The sequence below is a fragment of the Urtica dioica genome, chromosome 1, assembly GCF_054948205.1.
Source record: "Urtica dioica subsp. dioica isolate 48M chromosome 1, U.dioica_male_clone48M_v1_H2, whole genome shotgun sequence".
Classification (NCBI taxonomy): Eukaryota; Viridiplantae; Streptophyta; class Magnoliopsida; order Rosales; family Urticaceae; genus Urtica; species Urtica dioica.
The window spans coordinates 13,550,825-13,568,544 of record NC_142756.1 but is presented as its reverse complement, the minus strand read 5'-3'; the positions used below and the strand labels follow the sequence as shown (position 1 = coordinate 13,568,544).

The following is a 17,720-nucleotide window of genomic DNA, read 5'->3' as shown; positions in this document are numbered from 1 at the left end:
TGTAAAGAATTGAAGCACATCGGCCTTGATGATATCCCAGAAATTCTGGAAAAACGCCAAGGAGAAACCATCCGGTCTAGGGGATTTGTTCCTCGCACAACCGAAAACCGCTCTTCTTATCTCTTCTTCGTCAAAAGGTCGCGAGAGGTTATCGGCGCTATCTGAGTCAATTGGCTGCCAAAGAATGTTGTTCCAATCTCCTCGCGTAGATGGATTAGCTCGGTACAAAGTTTCGAAAAAGCTGTTAAGTTCTTCAACGATTTCTGCCTCGTTGACCGTGATAGTCTCATCCGCCTTTTCCAACTTCCAAATGGAATTCTTTGCCTTTCTCGCACTTAGGATAGAATGGAAGAGGCTCGTATTACCGTCTCCGTGTTTAGCCCATGCGACTTTCGACTTTAACCTCGCTATCCTCTCCTCATTCTCGAGAATACTATCCAATTGTCCTTTCAAAAAGGCCCTTTCAAAACGCTTTTCTTCCGACCAGTCAGGACCAGCCTCCTGTCTATCTAAGACTCGAATCTCTCTTTCAATTTTCAATTTTTGGCCTATCTTCCTCTCCTTTTCACCAACTGCCCATGCCTTGATTTTCTTTTTTAATCCATAGAGCTTCCCCATAATACGATGACCTGTCCAAGCCTCCGGAACGGGTTCCATCCACGAACTGGCAACCAAAGCCTTGAAATCGGAGTGTTCCAGCCATTCATTGTCCAATCTGAAAGGGCCCGGGCCCCATTTGGCCGGTTCTGTAATGATCGTTATTGGGAAGTGGTCCGAAATACCCCTAAATTGGACCTCTTGTAAACAGAACGGGAAGATACCCCTCCAACCTGTTGTGAAGAGGAATCTGTCTAGACGTGAACACGTGGGGCTTTCCCTGAAATTTGACCATGTGAACTCTCCGTTGTGTAGCGGAGGATCAATCAAGGAAAGATCAGAAATGATCTCGTTGAAAAGTCTCATGCTTCGTCTAGCTCTTACAGGTTTATTTTTTTCTGCGGCAAATCTGATGACGTTGAAATCCCCTCCAACACACCAACGGGATCCACATATCTCGCCCAGTCCAGCCAACTCATCCCAAAAATCCGATCTTCCAGCAGCTCGGCACAGACCATAAATCCCAGAGAACCACCATGGAAGGTCGCCATTCTCAATATTAATTGAAACCGAAAAATCTCCTACTAAGCTCTCCAAAACCGACACTCTTCTTGAGTCCCATATAATTACGATACCGTCCGCTGCTCCGATTGACGGCAGAAAGACCCATTCTTTGAATCTAGAACTCCAAACACTTCCTACGAACCGTCTATCGATTTTAGATCTCTTAGTCTCCAAAAGAACAAGAATATCCGGGTTGATCTTGCATACCAAAGATTTTATTCCACGTCTCTTATCGGGGTGACCAGTCCCTCTAACGTTCCATGAGACGATCTTCATTTACTAATTGGCTTCCTCCCTGAGCTTATAGCCTTACCGAAGCTCATATCAAATTCCAATTTTCTCAGTTCTCTTTTTTTTTTCTTTTTAGAGATCTTGGAACTACTTTTCTTTTGAGAGGACCCTCCATCATGGTAATTGTTGTTGTGTCGTTGAACTCGTCCACCCCTACCTGCACTAGAACATAGAATAACCGAAGTAGATAAGAGTGGTGATACCTGAGAATTTAGGTTCGATTCGATAGGGGGCAAGCCTTCGGACGATGACGTCGAGGAACCTAATCCGAGCATTTCAGCAATACCTTCTAAACACTCTGAAGAGTCATCGCTCGGAATATCCTCAGATGGACCAAAAGACTCCTCCGGTGAGCCTTCCGTCGGAGACGAGACCACGTCTTGAGATTCCAAAAGACTGTCTTGTATTTGTTCAATTTTGTCGTCTTCGTCAAGACCCAGAGGCGGAGGATGGAAAGCCGACTCCACCTCCTGATTGCCGAGCCACCATCTACGCGAATAAGTCTTGCCGAAAGCGTCTTTTTTCCTGCCTTCCACCTCACTGTCGCTAACACATTCTAGGTAGTCCCTCCTGATGATCGGCGACCTCTTTTGAGTCGTGTATGCGTTCCACCTATCAATAATCCCCTTGCGAAAAGATGCTCGCTTTTTTGGACGACGAGTCTTTGCGTAGCTGCCCGCGCTCCTTGCTCTTTCAGGTATGGCGGGGACCACTTCTACTGAAGAGCAACTTATTTCAGAATGAACTTCTTTTGGATCCTCCACGGAGACGACCGGAGTTTTTGGAGAGAAGGAATTGACAAAAGATTCGCAATCGGTTGTGTGGATGCGTGCAATTTGATCAGCTATTCGTGAATGGAGTTCTTTGGTAAAGAGGCCCAAATCAAAACCTATTAGGTTAGCGGAAGAGTCAGCCTCGTACCCCGTAATCCCATTTGACTGCGCATCCATGAGGGCGTTCTCTTGAATTGACGCTGACTTATCTTCGTCCGCTTTGAGGTTTTCACTCGACCTCGAGCCACTTGACTCCTCTTGAAAAGGATACCTGCTGATTTCCTTTTCTTCCACCTTCTTTTTTCCTTTTTCCTCTTGGTTTCTCACCAGTTGTATAGGCTTTGACTGAGAGGAGATGACTGGAGAAACCATCTGAAGTACATGAGGATGATGGAGCGATGACACCAATATAGGGCCTCTCGGCGATTCATCTAAGTTAAAGAGGCCGACGTGGATCGTGTGCTCTCTGTAAGGCAACTCCAAAGAGTGCGCCATGAGACAACTCTTGGGACCTTTCACCTTAATTTTCGCAAATCTGATATCTGATAGCTCCAACGTCTCCTTTGCTATTTGGATCGTCCTTCCACATTTTCCCCCAATTGTCTTCAGCGCGTGAACGTTCCATAAATCCAAAGGAAGGCCTTCGATGCCAATCCAATCATTTTTTACCTTCATTAAGTTACCTTCCCATTGTTCCGAAGCCTTCCATTCTGAGAGAAACGCCGCGTTCTTTCTGTTAATGAAGATCATGCCGATTTTGAGGATTGTATTTTTTGTTTCCAGATCTCGACACCAAATTAGGCCTTTATTCCCAGAGAAAGGTGAGATGATCACTTCATGTGAAGAAAGCTTAAAAATTGTTGTCTGAATCTCCTCCCAGTTGTTAAAACCATTAAATCTTCGGACCACGACGGCCAATGCCGCCGTTTTGGGCTGATCTAGTTTGACGACTGAGGGTGTTTGTTCCACAGCCTCCTTTCCTTTCTTCACCCGGTACCCTTGAACCACTCCACTGTAGCTTAGCCTCGATTTGTAAGATGAAGTTCCTTCGACTTTGCCATCACCTACCTTTTGATTTGCAGACCATCGTCCAAGGACCGCATCCAAAGAATTCGAAAAAAGCTGCCACCCTTGCCTTCTCTCGCCCACGGGGATCAGTATCAGCCGTCCTTGTCCCTGAGCGATCTTTAAAATTCTTAGACAAGAGCCTCTTTTGTTGATCAATACATCCACAATGATTGAGAAACCGTTTCCCACAAATCTCCTCCATAACCTGTGCTCGTGAGAGTAGCTGAGACTTCCTTCGATAACTTTTGCGAGCCATACTGCTGTTTCCCTATTTAAGAATAGACTAAAAGAAGACCTTCTACTTTCCTCCAAAAGACGCACGATTCCACCATCTCGACCTAATGACACCGAGAATCGCTTGTCTTCTATGACAAAGCTATCTATAAAAACGTTCTCTTTTAGCACAACCATTATCAGTATACATTGTGGGAGCCAAGAAGAAAACACATCAACCATAGTCATGATCCAATTTAACCTCTACTGCCGAACCTGAGAGCGCGAACCGGTAACCACGTGCGAGGAAGAGGCCGAGAAAAAGAAGACGAAGCAGTGGGCGTCGGAAAAATCGAAAAAAACCGTCCGGAGAGTGGCGCGTGGCCCTCACGCGCGGCGGAAGAAGACGCGCGTGGGACGCGTGAGCCGCGCGTGGGCCGTGTGTGGCGGCGCGTGCGTGATCGTCTGGGTCTGAAACCACCACAGACCTGGTCGCAATAATAAGCCCGGTAGATCTAAGGAGGAGGTGAGACTCGAAATCCGATTTCTCCGACCATTTTCGGTGTTAGAAGGTGAGAAATGGGTATAGGTTTTAGGTTCAGGAGAGAGAACAGAGAGAAAAAAAGAGAGCCGTTTCTTTTCTTTTATTTTTTTTTATTTATTTTTTTTATTGATATCTGTAAGTTTTGGATTTTCTGTTTGTTGACATCTATTGTTGACATTTATGTCAACAATTGACATAAAAAGTGGTTTAGTAGTATTTTTTGTCAAATTAAATTTTTTATGGTAAATTGAAAAAAAAAACTCGTCAAAAAGTGGGGAGGTGCAATTTCTCTTTGGTTATTGTTGTGTATTTACTAAAACAACTGTACTCCATCAGCAGAGTATCAAGGGAACCATTCTACACCAAATTTCCATAAGAAAACAAATGAAAATCCTATTAACAAAATCAAAACTATTTGTCGTCACAGGACAAGTTGGTGCTTGACATATATATGTACTGATATATTTTATGGGCATTTCGTGGACAATAGGAATATAATTGGCTAATTTCAATTTTTTTTGCTCAAGAATATTGGCTAAACGGGTGCAAATTATTATGGCTAGAGACAAATTATGCTGTGTCGAACTTATCTCTCTCCGCACAAAGAATCGAGAATAAGAGCTCAAAGGGCCAAGTTTAGTCCATAGAACTGCAAACAATGAATATTGTTGATTCAAAATGATTTCACATCATGATGAGCTTCTCTCATCTCTTCATTCAACCCATTCAAAACCCTGCAAACCTCATCGACCCGAGGCTGGGCCACCGAATCCGAGAGAAAAGCCCGAACGTCGTTGTTCCCGGCCTCGACCCAACTCAGCCCGGCCCGTCTCTTCTTCTTCTTCTTCTCTTCCCTTCTCTCCTCCATCGACGCCCTCACTCTCTCCACCTCGTCCCACCGCCCCGCCTCTGCGTGGATGTTCGACATCGTCACGTGGCTCGACCCCGAATCCGGCTCCACTTCTAGAAGCTTCTCGGCAGCGTACTCCCCGATCTCCGCGTTCCCGTGGGTCCGCGCAGCTCCGAGCAAAGCGCCCCAGATTGACGGGGTTGCTTCGATCTTCATCTCCGACACCGTCTTTAAGGCCTCTTCCAATCTCCCCGCTCGCCCGAGAAGGTCCACAACGCACGAATAATGCTCGGCCAAGGGCTCGATTCCGTGGACCCGAGTCATGTTTTCGAAGATCTCTAGGCCGCGAGAGACGAGCCCATTGTGGCTACAAGCCGAGAGAACCCCGACGAATGTGACTTGGTCCGGTTTCGCCGCTCTCTCCGCAAGCATTCGGTCGAAAAGCTCGAGCGTTTCGCCCCCGAGGCCGTTGCAGGAATACCCGGCGATCAAGGCGTTCCAAGAGACTACGTCAGGGTCTCGGATATCTTCGAACGCGAGTCTGGCCTCGGAGGTTTCTCCGCATTTCGCGTACATCGTGATCAGGGCGTTGCCGAGGATCAAATCGTCGGCGTACCCGGTTTTCGACATCAATTGGTGGAGCTGTTGCCCGAACCGGAGGTCTGAGACGTTCACGCTCGCGCTCAGACCCGATGCGAAACTCCACTCGTCGGGTCTCTGCCTTTCTCGGACCATCTCCGAAAAGCTGTGCATCGATTCGAGGTACGACTTGTTCCGCAAGTAACCCGAGACCAAGGTGTTCCACGTCACCACGTTCTTGTGCTTCATCCTCTCGAATATCCGTAGCGCTTCGTACATATGGCCCGCCTGGGCGTACCCCGCGATCATCGTGTTCCACGTCACCATGTCCCGATCGACCATCTCGTTGAACAAGAAATGTGCCTCGTTCATGCGGCCCAACCGAGCATAGCCCCGGATCATCGTGTTCCAACACACCATGTCGCGGATCCGGACCGCCCGATCTCGATCGTATCGGACCGCCCGATTGAAGACCTCCCTCGCGTCGTCCATCCGATCGGCCGCCGCGTAGCCCGCAATCATCGCCGCCCGCGACGCCACGTTCTCCCTCGGCATCTTCCTCAGCATCGCTCCGGCCAAGTCGAGCTTTCCGACGGAGACATAGCCGTGGATCATCGTGGTCCACGATATCTCGTCCTTCTCGGGCATCTCGAGGAACAGAGCCAGAGCCTTGTCGAGCTTGCGATCCCGGATGTAGCCGTTGATCATCGCGTTCCAAGCCACCATGTTCTTGGTCGGCATTCTCTTGAAGAGGGTCTCGGCTTCGGCGATCCGTCCATTTTGGGCCAGGCCGTTAAGCATCGTGACCCACGAGATCACGCTCGGGGACGGGATCGTCTCGAAGAACTTCGAGGCTGAGTCGAGATCCCTGGCCCGGACGAACCCTTCGACCATGAGGTTCCAAGTCACCACGTCTCTTTCTCCCATCACCTCGAAGAACTTCAGCGCCTGAGCCATCTGACCAGTCCGAGTATAGCACGAAAGGATCGTGTTCCACGAGGTCAAGTCCTTGACCGGCATTTCGTCGAACAGCTTCTTCGCGTCTTCGATGAGCCCTCTCTTCGCGTAGCCGGCGATCATGGAGTTCCAACACACAGCGTCTTTCTTGTCCGGGACGAGATCGAAGACCTCTCTGGCTTTAACGAGATCGTCGTTACGCGTGTAACACGTGATCATGAGGTTCCACGAGAAGTCGTCTCTGTGGGGCATTTTGACGAACAGGTCGTAGGCTTCCTCGGGCTTGCCGCTGTGTAAATAACCGGAGAGCATGGTGTTCCATGAAAGCAAGTTTCTCTGAGGCATTTCGTCGAACAGTTTCCGGGCGTCCGAAAGCCTGCCATTCTTGGAATAAGCAGAAATCATGGAATTGTAGGTTACGGTGTTTCTTTTCGTCATTTCCGAGAAGATCTCAACGGCTTCATCGATTTTACCCGATTTCCCCAACTGGGTAATCTTCAAATTGTTTTTAAACAACTGGTTTCCCACTTTAGCGATTGGTCTCAGCTTCATTGATCAAGCCGTGGAGAGAAGGGCAAAAGTCGTAATATCTCTTGGTTTGCTGGTTAAGCGGTTTATATTGTTTTTTTTTTTTTTTTTTTTTTTTTTTGAAGCGCGATATATCGAAGCCAAAATATCAGTCAGTCTTCATGTGGCCAAATTCATAGTAATGGAGAAGGCCCAATTAAATGACATTAGGATACTCGTTCAAGTGAGGATTATGGAAAAAAATACGACTCGAATGCATTTGATTGAGATTAAAAACTCTATTTTTGTTTTTAGAATAAATTAAACTGTTTCTCTGGTGTTTGACGAAACTGTTTTTACAAAAAAAAACTTTAAAAGCGATTTTAGATTTTGTACAAGAGTTGAAAAAGCTAGGATTCCTAACTCTTGGAAAAAAAAATATTTTTAAGTTTGCTATATAAATTATTGTAATATCCTCATACATGAGACAGAAGAGAGTTTTTTTTTTTTTAAGAACGTGTTTATTTTAGTCTTTTGACTATTATATATTTATTTTACCAAACGCTAAATCAGTTTTTGTTACAAGCAACAACTGTTTTATAAACAGTTTATCAAACACCTGCCAATTTTAAAATAAAATCTAAAAGCACTTTTTTTTTTTTTAATAAAGCTATGCCAAATGATGTTTTGAAATGGAAAAATTGGTTCTTCACAAGCGATGTGAGACTTTTTTTTTATCATACTTGTTTTGCTTTTGTGATAAGAATCCTAAAAAAGCCTTGTTATACAGGGATAAACATTTATCACTATGATAACGTCACAGATAAACATTTATATACTACCTTTTATATAACGTAAATATTTTCTCTCTTATTAATCTTATTAATATATACCCTAAAAAGATAAAAGATAAAAAAGAACCAATATTACAGTTTAAGTCCGTAAAAAGATAAAAGAATCCTAAAAGATTTTGTGACATACTCTTGTAAATATTTTCAACTCTTTATATATACATACTATATAATAACATGTAATGTAAATATTAATAATGTATATCTATAAGAAAAAAAGTTATAGATATATTTTTAATTTGATTGTTTTATTAGAAATTTAAAAATATAAATAGTGGTACATATTTTATTATATTTTGTTATAAGATTTTTGTCGATATATCCGTCGATAATCGATATATCATCGATATCATCGGTAGTCGGTATTTAAATTGCTATAGGATATTTGTCGGTATATCCGTCGATACTCGATATATCCGTAAAATCATAACTTCGGTATGGATATCGGTATCGATATTTTAAACTTTTGTACATAGTTTCTACTCTTTATTTAGCGTATGAACCCCTCAAACTTATAATTGTTGCATTTTGATTTTTTTTTTTTTTTTTTTCAGCTCCACGCTCAAGCGGTTTATACAAATAACTCCTCCTATATAAAAAAAATAGTTAAAATTCGTGGATTATTCTAGGTCCTAATATTTGTATTCATATTTTTTTATTTCCAAAATCTAGGTCATAATGTTCATGTTGAAAAATGATAATCCTACTAAAAATCAATAACAAGAGCTCAAGCATAAGTTCTAAGCTCATTATTAGAAGACTTTGAGTCACAGACAAAACATGCAAGTCCAACCCATAAAGCCAAGATCATGACAAAGAGTAAGTTGTAAGCCTTAGTCCCGTTTTGCATAGCTTTGTTTTAAAAAAAAAGTGCTTTTAGATTTAGTTTTTGAGAAAAATTGTTTTTTTCAAAAACTAACAAGGTGTTTGGTAAACTGTTTATAAAACAGTTGTTGCTGGTAGTAAAAGCTAATTTAGCGTTTGGTAAAATAAATATATTATAGTAAAAAGACTAAAATAGACATGTTCTTAAAAATTAAATAATAATTATTAATATGCTTATTTATATACATATATATGAAAAATATTTTGTACGAGGATATTACAGTAATTTATATAGCAAACTTAAAAATACTTTTTTAAAAAGTTAAGTTTTCCGGTGCGACGAATGTCGCACCCAATGCTTAAAATGTCGCACCTAAAAGTTTATTAGGTGCGACATTGGGTGCGACAGCGTCGCACCGGATAACCCGTCGTAGAAGGTATTCGGTGCGACATGTCGCACCTAATAAGTACCCCTTTAGGTGCGACACTTTCAGGTGCGACTTACCGCACCTAATGCCCAAGTTATTTTCCTGCCAAATTTTATAAAATTGGCGGGTAAATTCATATTGGATGCGACAGTGTCGCACCTAATGCCGTTACCGCCATGATATTCGGTGCGACATTGTCGCGCCGAATATGTTTTTTAAATTAAAAAAATAAATACAAAATTAAAAAAGTAAATTAAAATTCATTTAAAATTAAATAAAAATTAATTAACAAAATTCTAAATGAATTAGAAATAATATTCTTAAAATAGAATTCTTAATTAAAAATACAAATTCTTTCCAAAAAAAACGAAAAAAATGAATTCCTAATTTTTTTTTCCTATAAAACTTATCGATAGTAGAATTTCCTCTACTGAATAAGTTGCCAGAACTTCGAGAACCGCTTCCGCGTCCTCGTCCACCGCTGCCTGGCGCGCTGCCGCTCGTTCCGCCGCTTCCGTAAGGACGGTCTCGCAAGTAATCCATATAACCAGGCGTAGAACCCGTCCTCGTCCTTGTCGCCTCTGCCACTGCAATTCACGATGATTAAACCTTGGTTCCGTCCGGGAGCTCTGGGCAGAGCTTTTCCAAGTCTCCAAAGCCGGGATTATGAGATTGAGATGGTCGCGGACGGCGGGGCGGGGCTGCGACTTGATCGGTGGTGCCTCGCAGGGGGCTGTCGGATTTGGGGGCTCGGAGTTCAACAGGGGACAAATGGTGGTGCCTCGCAGGGGGCTGTCAAAGGAGACTCGGAAGCGGGTTCAGCAGAGATGGTCACGGGCGGAGATGGTCGCGGACGGCGGGACGGGCCTGGTCGGAGAGAGACAGAATGAGATTGAGAGAGAGAGGGTGAGAGAGAGAGAGAGAGAGGCGTACCTTGGAGGACGACGAGATTCACGGCGGAGAGGAGAGTGATAGGCCGAGTGGAGGCTGGTCGGCAGCGAGAGGGCCGAGGAGATGGCGAAGAGGAGGGATGGGTGCTGGTCACGGGCGGTAGGGCGGAGATGGTCGCGGACGGCAGGACAGGTCTGGTCGGAGAGAGGACAGAATGAGATTGAGAGAGAGAGAGAGAGAGGCGTACCTTGGAGGAGGGCGAGATTCACGGCGGAGGGGACGCAAGTCGCCGGAGATTCACGGCCGAGTGGAGGCTGGTCGGAGAGAGAGAAATAGTGAGATTGAGAGAGATAGATTTGAAAACTCGGGTAAGGAAGAAGGAGTCTCGGGTATTTATATTACCCTAAAACTATTGGGTGCGACATGTCGCACCTAGTGTCACACCGGATATGAAATCCGAAACCCAAAAAATTTCGGAGGAATATGGCTGACAACTTTAAATTTTAAAACTATTGGGTGCGACAACCGTCGCATCCATTAGTATTAGGTGCGACAAAGTCGCACCGAAAGGCATTAGGTGCGACAAAAAATTATTAGGTGCGACATTGTCGCACCAGATACCACTAAACATCAGCGAAATTTTTAGTCATCAGGCGGAGTATCCGGTGCGACATGTCGCACCTAATATGAGCTTAGGTGCGACTTTTAGGTGTGACATGTCGCACCTAATACCCTTCCGCACCCAATATGTTAATTCATGGCACGAAGTCCACATCTAAGGCGCACGAGGCCTCAGCCAAGATGCGAGTTCACGGAACAAAACTCTCAACCGTGGCACGAGCCATTAGATGCGCCAGTTCTTGGCTGAGTCATCGGCATGTCCCAGCATCGAGTCCTTGACACGCCTTGTGTCATGCATTTTCCTTGGCGCACAACTCGCGCCATGCCTCCCTCGTCCGTGCACGATCCCCCGATCAAATCCTATGGAAGCCCCCAACGCCAATTCCTCACGCCGAGCGCCTCACATCGACACGCCTCACTCGCGCGCCATGCATGAGTCCCCAGCACGCCAACCTATGCCTCATCTGTGCACCATTGTCTAGCAATATTCCTGTGTTGAGTGCCTCACATCCTTGCACACGCTTGAGTCCCCGGGTACGCTACGCTCTGCCTCGCTTGCGTGCCACTGCCTCAGGCCATGACCGTGCCGAGCCCCCTTCAACCCTTATGCCATGGTGAGCGTCGTGGCTCATTCCTCGCGCCGAGGACTCTTAAGACCGAACACCACTATGCACACCAAGACAGCCAGACCACTGTCATGTCTAGTATGCGGCAAGAGGAGTCCACGGCAAGTAACTTTTTGGCTCTTTGGCCTAATAATCTCCAAGGCCCATTAACCTTTAACAGGTCTCTATAAATATCTCACCATTCACAAATTCAAGTGTAAGTTCCCTTAACTTAGAGTAACTCCACGTGTGTCTCACCTCACTCTCTCACTCTAAAAACATTACATTTTTTCTCCCTACTCTTGAGAAGGGACTTAGACCCCCATCTCACTTAAATCTCCTGACTAATGTTGATCGATAGAGTGCGTGTCGAGGGATATGCCTATGGACCGTCTTAGTTCATATTTCTCTCTTTGCTCAGATGACATGGAATCGAAAATTATTTTCCAACGAGGCAAAGACGACGAGTTAGAGGATTTGACCACCCTTTAGTCCACGTGCGATAATAAAATCCGATCCTAGATCGAACCACGTCCTTGTCATTAACATTTTCCACAAATAATATGTATAAGATTGTCAATATTTTACGAAGTACTTGACGTTAAAAATCATATCTCAAAATGTTTGTCAATATTCAATTTAGTTTTTGGATTTCTTATCCTGAATTTATTATGTAATTGCATTTGCATATTGATCTCTAAACTAATATCATGTTAACTATACACATATCATCCCAAGCCATTTTGTGTTTTCTTTCATATCTCCCTAAAACCTTATTATATTTCATGTTTTAAATATTACATTATCATGCTAATTATTATTTGAATTAATGACATTTTTGGCCCCTCGTCTTTGACCTCTTTAACACCTTGGTCCCTGATTAAAAAAACTTGCAGTCTTGGCCCATTATGACTAACCAATTTTCATATTTTGTACTTCTGTTAATTTTTCTGTCAAAATTGCCGGATACTCATCACGTGCAAGTCACGCGTGCGAATTGTGGAGGGTAATTATCGTTTTGCCCTTACATGTTTGTAGAAATATATAAATTAATAGAACAAAAATAAATAAAAATATCTATGTCGTACGGACCGATGTTATGTGCAATGGGATTGTGGCTTGTCCCTCTCTTCGCCGACGACTGTACGGACGCGATTCTCCTGAAGTTTCTCCGAGCGAGGGAGTTCAAGGTCAGGGAATCGCTGGCCATGCTCAACACCACTCTCCGGTGGCGAAAGGAGTTCGGGATCGAGGAGCTTCTGGACGAGAACCTCGGAGACGATCTGGACAAAGTGGTGTTCGTGCACGGCACGGACAGAGAGAACCACCCAGTCTGCTACAACGTCTTCGGGGAGTTTCAGAACAAGGAGCTCTACCAGAAGACTTTCTCCGACGAGGAGAAGAGGGCGAGGTTCTGAGGTCTAGGGTTCAGTTTCTGGAGAAGAGCATAAGGAAGCTCGATTTCCGCCCCGGCGGGGTTTCAACTATCTTCCAGGTCAACGATCTCAAGAACTCTCCCGGACCGGCCAAGAGAGAGCTCAGGATCGCCACCAAACAGGCTCTTCAGCTTCTCCAGGACAATTACCCCGAATTCGTCGCCAAGCAGGTTTGTTTTGAATTGTGATTTTGTGTTAGTTAACCCTAGATCGCCACAATTGATGGTCAAGGTTGATTTAATTGCTTGGATTTTGATTTCGCAAGGTTCAACTATGGCGTCTGTGTTTCTATACCACGTGGTGGGCGATTTGACGGTGGGAAAGCCGGAGATGGTGGAGTTTTACGAGAGTGAGACCGTCGAATCGGCGATTCGCGCGATCAGAGAGTCGACGGAGGGAGGGATAGCGGTGTGGAAGAAGAGATCGACGGTGGTCAGGGCGATTGAGAACGCGGAAATGAGGCATCAGAGGTTTGTAGGGATTCTCAATTCGCTCGACATTGTCGCGTTCTTGGCTAGGAGTGAGTGTTTGGACGATCAGGAAAAGGCATTGAAAACACCGGTCTCGGAGTTCGTTGTTAGGAATAACTTTCTGCTGAGACAGGTTGATCCGGCCACAAGGTTTGTTCTTTATCTTGCAATTATAATTTTGTTCGTCGGTTTGGTTCATTGAAATTTAAATCTCTCTAGTTTGTAATTAGTGCTCGACTCTGAAGTAGTTTCTTTATGACTTGTTAATGTCTTTTGGTTCATTTAACTTGCTCTGTTGACTGTAGAGTTTATCTAGAATCACATTGGAAAAATAGATTCATAATGGTGTCTTATTATTTGCCCTTAGCATTGATCTTTTTTTCTTCTTTTTTTTTTTAAATGTGAAAGTGACCATCGTGTTCTAATAGCTATTCATGCTGTCATTTATCCTGGTTTGAGTGGTAGATTGGATTCGTGATTGCTAAGCATGAAGATGTGATTAACTTATTGTAGGGCTCGTTTGTAAATAATGGTTGTTATGTTTCTTCTGCACGTACTTGATTTTTGCGTTGCCAATGCCTATCTGTCTGCTTAAGAGGAGAATTGAGTTTCTTGGAGAGAAAAACTGTAAAATCAATGTGACAGCAATCATTTGTTCTCATCATTATAAAGTGTTAAGAATTTGGTGACCCAAATGGGTTTGGTACGTATTTCCCCTTGGGTTTTGTCACTTTCCCTTTGGCCTAATTTGTAGTTGTACTCTCGAATTGTAACCATTTTTTTTCTTTCACGTTTTTGGGGTTTCCACGTAAATCTAATAGTTCCAATTTTTAGTTGTTAATTGCTTCATGGTAATCGATTCATAAACAAACTGTAATTATTTCGACAGATTGATCGACGCACTAGAGATGATGAAGCAAGGAGTGAAGCGCCTCGTGGTCCGCAAAAGCGTGGTGTGGAAAGGAATGAGCAAGCGATTCTCGCTCATCTACAACGGGAAATTAATGGCTGAAGAACATAGACGGAACCAACGGCAGCAACGGAAACCTCCTCCCGAACAGATCGTCGTCCATGTCAGCGAAGATCCCGATCGACAAGTTCTGCTGCCTCTCGAGGGAAGACGTGCTCCGCTTCATAATCGGGTGCCTCGGAGCCCTAGCCCCGCTTCATATTTTTTATTTTATTAATTTTAATTGTAATATGATTTGTTTTTTTAATTTATTATTAAATTACGATTTTGTCCTCATTTAAAAAGCACATGATAAGCACATGATCCATTTTTCATCTGTTTTGACGGTTTTTTTAACAGAAGGACCGAAAGTGAAAAAGTGACTATCATAATGAGCCAAGACTGCAAGTTTTTTTAATCAGTGATCAATGTGTTAAAGAGGTCAAAGACGAGGGGCCAAAAATGTCTTTAATTCTTATTATTTTTCATGTTTTAACTATTATATTATCATGCTCGTATGTAACCTCTCCAACCTCTAAATAAGTACTACGGAGAGGAAAGAGTGTCTCATACTTCTTATTGAATTCTCGGGTTTTAATTGTATATGCGTACATACCATTGAGACACCAAAAAGTACTCTAAAAAGTTTTTGATGAAAAATAACCCTTCTTGTATCATGTTTTTGGCAATCTTCTCTTGAGCAATAGATGGGAGAAACACAAATATATATATTTACACAACGGGGCATTATTTTATGTGTAAAAGAATGAAAACATCATATATCTCAGAAGTTCAAAAAAAAAAATACTTATAATGCCTTCTCACTCTTCTTCTCTAAAACTTAAATAAAGAACCATTATTCTGCTTTGCTAACTACTAGATCATTAATGTGATATAACTCTCGCCTTCCCTGTGAACCCTCATGAACAAAATAGGAAGGAGACTTTTGGGTATAACATTTTTTTAATTCCCCACCGAAGAAAAGAAGAAGATAAATCAATTAGCATAGCCGTTGCGATGAGTCTTTTGCCACGACCAAGCTGTGGCCAAGCTGCGTTCGAGATCGGTGAACTTGGCGGTCCAATTGAGCTCTTTGTTTATCTTCGAAGGATCGCTGTAGACCTCAGCATAGTCTCCGGGCCTCGGCCCAAGAAGCTCGACCTTTATGTCAGCCCCGGTGGCCTTCTTACACGCCTCAACAAACTCCAAAACCGATCTACCTGTGTGTCTCGCAAATAGTAATCCCATCAAAATCAGCATAAGAAGAAGAAGAGGAAGAGGAGATAAAAGTGGTCAATAAACTAGTTTTAAGAGCAAAATGGTTCTCATAGTTCAAATTATTGATTTTGTAGCATTTTAGTCATAATTTAAAAAAAAAATCACACTTTTTGAATGAAACTTATCACCCAAGAAACTTAACATATATTTATATAATCTAACCATAAAAAGAGTTAAATTAAAAAAGTTAAAGTTTGTTGATATGTTTTAATTGGTTTAGTATCTTATGAGAAATGCTACAAAAATCAAGAATCTGTTAATAATTTTGCTCATAAATATAGATCAAGATTTCTCTAGCATAATAGTCGAGGGACTATCTGCGCTAAAAAACCTAAAAAGAGAGTTACGAAACCTTTTCCGGTTCCAACGTTGTAGATTCCGACGTGCTTGGGTTTGGCGTTGGCTAGGGCTTTGACATGAGCATCAACGAGATCCGTGACGTCTATATAATCTCTCACACAAGTCCCATCATTTGTCTTGTAATTTGTCCCTCTCACCTATAATATAGTACAAGAGTAAAATTAAGCCCCCATTTGATAACCTTTTCCTTTGTTACCATATGGCCTAAGTAATCTGTTTTCTTTTTTGGACTAATAAATACCTTTAACCCGTCAATTATTCCTCTAGCGGCGTCGAAACAAGCTCCGGAAATCCGTCCTTGTTCGCGTAGCTCGGGACGAGGAGCTTCTCCAAGTCTTCCTTCTGGGTCCGATCCAATCACGTTGAAGTACCTGAATTTTTTTTTGTACCGATCCGCTTCTAAAATACTGTCCTTTTTTTTCTTTCTTACTATCAAGGACTCTAAAAAAATTCCACCAACCTTAAGATCATGATAGCCATGTCCGAAGTCTTTGAAAAGTCCAATATGATATCCTCTGCCATTTTCTTTGCTTTTCCGTATGGATTAATCGGAAACTATACACACAAAAATTGCTCATGAGAGACTGAGCCTTTGCACTAATGAATAAAAAAAAAAATCTTATTTTTCAGTGAATTGAATAGAGTTGAGGGTGATTTTGAGTGAGAGCACAAGATCTCACTTACTTGTTTGGTTTCTTCAGTGATAGGCATGATTTTGGGCTCACCGTACGTTGCGCAAGTGCTCGAGTAGATCAACGTCTTCACTCCGTGAGCCGCCATTGCCTCCAAAACCACAAGCGTGTTCGACGTGATGTTATGGTAATATCTGAAATTTTATTTCATTACAACATTCAATGTCAAATTATTCATTGTTTCACATATCTTATATTTAAAAAATATATACCGGAGAGGCTCGGCCGTGCTCTCTCCAACATAGGCGACAGCCGCGAAATGCATCACCGCATCGAATGCATTTTCTTTGAATATTTTATTGACCTGTTTTTATCATGAATAATCAAGGACACAAATGCTATGCTCATTTTTTTATGAGTCTTTTCCCACATGATCATTAGCACTTAAAAAAATAATTAAGGATACGGCTTTTGCGTCCCCTAGGTCGGCATAGATGAACTGAAGACTCCCCGGCTCGGGAAACAGCTTCTGAAGGACTCTGACCGCGCCGAGATTTCCTCTAGAAAGATTGTCCTGTCACATGTTGTCACATTAATTTTTTTTATGACTAAAATGTGATTAATAGAACAAACAAAGAAAACCAAGAGGTGATTAATGAGATTGAAATTAGAAGATTACGACAATGGTGACGCGGTACGAGTCCTTCAAGAGCCTGAGAGCGGCGTGAGAACCAATATACCCGGCCCCGCCCGTCACCAATACATGTGTCACCCCTGCTTCTCTACTTGCAAACTAACAAAAAAAAATAATTAAACAAAAATTTAAAAGTTCAAACCATAATTAGTACAATGTTGTGGGGATAGAGGAAGAAAAAACATTGACATGTATAGTTGATGAATTGTGAGTCCCAATGATTCTATCTTCAATAAGAGGTTGAGTTCAAGCAAAAAAAAAAAAAAAAACACACACACACACACTAAAAATCTCAAATCTTGTATAATAAACCTACGATCTTTTATAATATTTTTATCAAATAAAAAGTGTAAACAATTGGTAATTGAGGTTTAAAATGCTGTCAGCCGATTTGTCGATGGTTCTTTTTTAAAAGAAATAGGAATTTCACACAGACATCTTTTTTTACAGATTTTTTTTTTCTGAATGTCGTTAAATTTTTTTAAAAGCTTGTTGGTAATAAAGAAAGAAAAAAAAAAAGACGTACCAAGTTGGGACTGCTAAAAACCGGTGAGCGTCGGAGTGAGAAGAGGCATAGAGTGACCACAAAAATTACAATCACAACCCTGGCTGATGAAAAGCCTCTTCTTTTTGTCTCTGCAAAATCCATGCCTGCCAAACAAAATTATCACACTTCAATTGTGATAAAACAGACAACAGTTTTATAAAAAAATGGGAGGTTATGGGATTATTATTCA

General features: G+C 42.6%; 3 protein-coding genes across 3 annotated transcripts; 1 reads left to right on the top strand and 2 right to left on the bottom strand.

Annotated features, from left to right (window-relative positions):
- Window positions 1–4,393: 4,393 nt before the first annotated feature.
- Window positions 4,394–7,071, bottom strand: LOC149407343 (uncharacterized). The gene has a single exon (XM_089613028.1). It carries the CDS (start codon window positions 6,986–6,988, stop codon window positions 4,724–4,726), a length of 2,265 nt encoding a protein of 754 aa, XP_089469154.1. The 5' UTR covers window positions 6,989–7,071; the 3' UTR covers window positions 4,394–4,723.
- A 5,570-nt stretch (window positions 7,072–12,641) lies between these two features.
- LOC149407342 (CBS domain-containing protein CBSX6-like) lies at window positions 12,642–14,354 on the top strand. Its single transcript, XM_089626375.1, has 3 exons — window positions 12,642–12,770; window positions 12,866–13,220; window positions 13,960–14,354. The coding sequence occupies exons 2-3, from the start codon at window positions 12,874–12,876 to the stop codon at window positions 14,255–14,257; spliced, it is 645 nt and encodes a 214-aa protein (XP_089482501.1). The 5' UTR covers window positions 12,642–12,770; window positions 12,866–12,873; the 3' UTR covers window positions 14,258–14,354.
- Window positions 14,355–14,766: 412 nt separating this feature from the next.
- LOC149407341 (UDP-arabinose 4-epimerase 1-like) lies at window positions 14,767–17,720 on the bottom strand. The gene is made up of 9 exons (XM_089613017.1): window positions 17,510–17,720; window positions 16,969–17,082; window positions 16,756–16,863; window positions 16,562–16,653; window positions 16,342–16,483; window positions 16,118–16,212; window positions 15,899–16,028; window positions 15,650–15,794; window positions 14,767–15,239 (listed from the first exon to the last, which is right to left on the bottom strand). Exons 1-9 carry the CDS (start codon window positions 17,630–17,632, stop codon window positions 15,016–15,018), a joined length of 1,173 nt encoding a protein of 390 aa, XP_089469143.1. The 5' UTR covers window positions 17,633–17,720; the 3' UTR covers window positions 14,767–15,015.

What these genes read in the sequence shown, in the direction of transcription:
- LOC149407343 (XM_089613028.1), bottom strand. Translation starts at nt 6,988, where the DNA reads ATGAAGCTGAGACCAATCGCTAAAGTGGGAAACCAGTTGTTTAAAAAC.
- LOC149407342 (XM_089626375.1), top strand. Translation starts at nt 12,874, where the DNA reads ATGGCGTCTGTGTTTCTATACCACGTGGTGGGCGATTTGACGGTGGGA. An exon ending in CAGGTTGATCCGGCCACAAG is followed by an intron (nt 13,221 to 13,959) that starts GTTTGTTCTTTA and finishes TTATTTCGACAG; the next exon opens with ATTGATCGACGCACTAGAGA.
- LOC149407341 (XM_089613017.1), bottom strand. Translation starts at nt 17,632, where the DNA reads ATGGATTTTGCAGAGACAAAAAGAAGAGGCTTTTCATCAGCCAGGGTT. An exon ending in ATGGCTATCATGATCTTAAG is followed by an intron (nt 16,029 to 16,117) that starts GTTGGTGGAATT and finishes AAAAAAATTCAG; the next exon opens with GTACTTCAACGTGATTGGAT. An exon ending in GAATAATTGACGGGTTAAAG is followed by an intron (nt 15,795 to 15,898) that starts GTATTTATTAGT and finishes ACTATATTATAG; the next exon opens with GTGAGAGGGACAAATTACAA.